Genomic DNA, 1,144 nt, shown 5'->3' with positions numbered 1-1,144 from the left:
AATAAGGAATAAGCTGATTCTTAAAATAAAGAATAATTTAGCTTAAAGACAGAGTGTTGGTCTAACAAGTATGGAACGTGAGTTCAATTGCCAGCACCACAAAAAAGAGATACAATTTCTTAGTCCAGACTGAAGCCCAGATTGACCTCATTCATTTTTTTTTCTTTTTGGCTGGCTCAGGATGCCTTAAGGGCAGGTCTGGTAAGGCATGGCAGGTCTGGGGATCAAACCAAAGTATCCTGAGCCTGACTGCTTTGCATAAGTGAGTTCAAGCCAGCCTAGACTACATATCAACCCTACCTCAAAAATACCAAACCAAATATAAAAGTACATGTGTACAGTATTTGCAAAGGGAGGACCCCAGAGGCCTCGAAAGCTACGCAATGGATTTGGTGACCTTTAAGGATGTGGCCGTGCACTTCACTCAAGAGGATTGGGCTTTGCTGGATCCTTTCCAGAAGAATCTGTACAGAGATGTGATGGAGGAAACTGTCAGTAATCTGGCCTCTGTAGGAATAAAATTGGAAGACCTGAATATTGAAGAAGTTTACCAAAGTCCTGACGAAAACCTAAGAAGTCATATGGTAGTGATACTCTGGGCAAGGGTAGAAGATGGTCAATGTTGAGAAACTTTCAGACAGATTCCAGATATCAGGCTCAGCAAGAAAACTCCTGCTGTAAAATCCTATGACTGCCATGTGTGTGGAGAAGTCTTCATTGGTCATTCATTCCTAAGTAGGCACATGAAAACTCACACTGAACACAAACCAAGTGAATACAAGGATAGAAATAAGACAAATCAAGATAAGCAATGTGGAAATGCCTTCAGTTTTTGCTATAAAAAAATCTAAAAGAACTTTCATCAAAGAGAAATCCTATCAGTGTAAGGAAAATTCTGTATTTCTCTATTAAACTTTCAAAGACACATTGAGAGGCACAGTGGAAAGAGACCTTATAAATGTAAGATATGTGGCAAAGACTTTTATTGTTCTAGTTCTTTTCAAATACATGAAAGAACTCACACCGGAGAGAAACTCTATCAATGTGAACAGTGTGGTAAAAGTCTAAGTACTTCCAAAGCCTTTCAGATACATAAAAGAACTCATACTGGAGAGAAACCTCATGAATGTAAGGAATGTGGGAA

At 39.0% G+C, this 1,144-nt stretch overlaps 1 protein-coding gene across 1 annotated transcript in view; it reads left to right on the top strand.

Annotated features, from left to right (window-relative positions):
- Positions 1-376: 376 nt before the first annotated feature.
- The window catches only part of LOC101589367 (zinc finger protein 709-like), a 4,056-nt gene continuing 3,288 nt past the window's right edge, over positions 377-1,144 (top strand). The window contains 2 exon segments of the mRNA XM_023704397.1: positions 377-828; positions 979-1,062. Coding sequence (XP_023560165.1) covers positions 384-828; positions 979-1,062 — 529 coding nt within the window. The 5' untranslated portion in view covers positions 377-383.

Source organism: Octodon degus, unplaced genomic scaffold (assembly GCF_000260255.1).
Source record: "Octodon degus isolate 3935 unplaced genomic scaffold, OctDeg1.0 scaffold00195, whole genome shotgun sequence".
In the NCBI taxonomy this organism is placed as follows: domain Eukaryota; kingdom Metazoa; phylum Chordata; class Mammalia; order Rodentia; family Octodontidae; genus Octodon; species Octodon degus.
The sequence above is the reverse complement of the archived record's forward strand: the minus strand, read 5'-3'. Positions and strand labels throughout refer to the sequence as shown.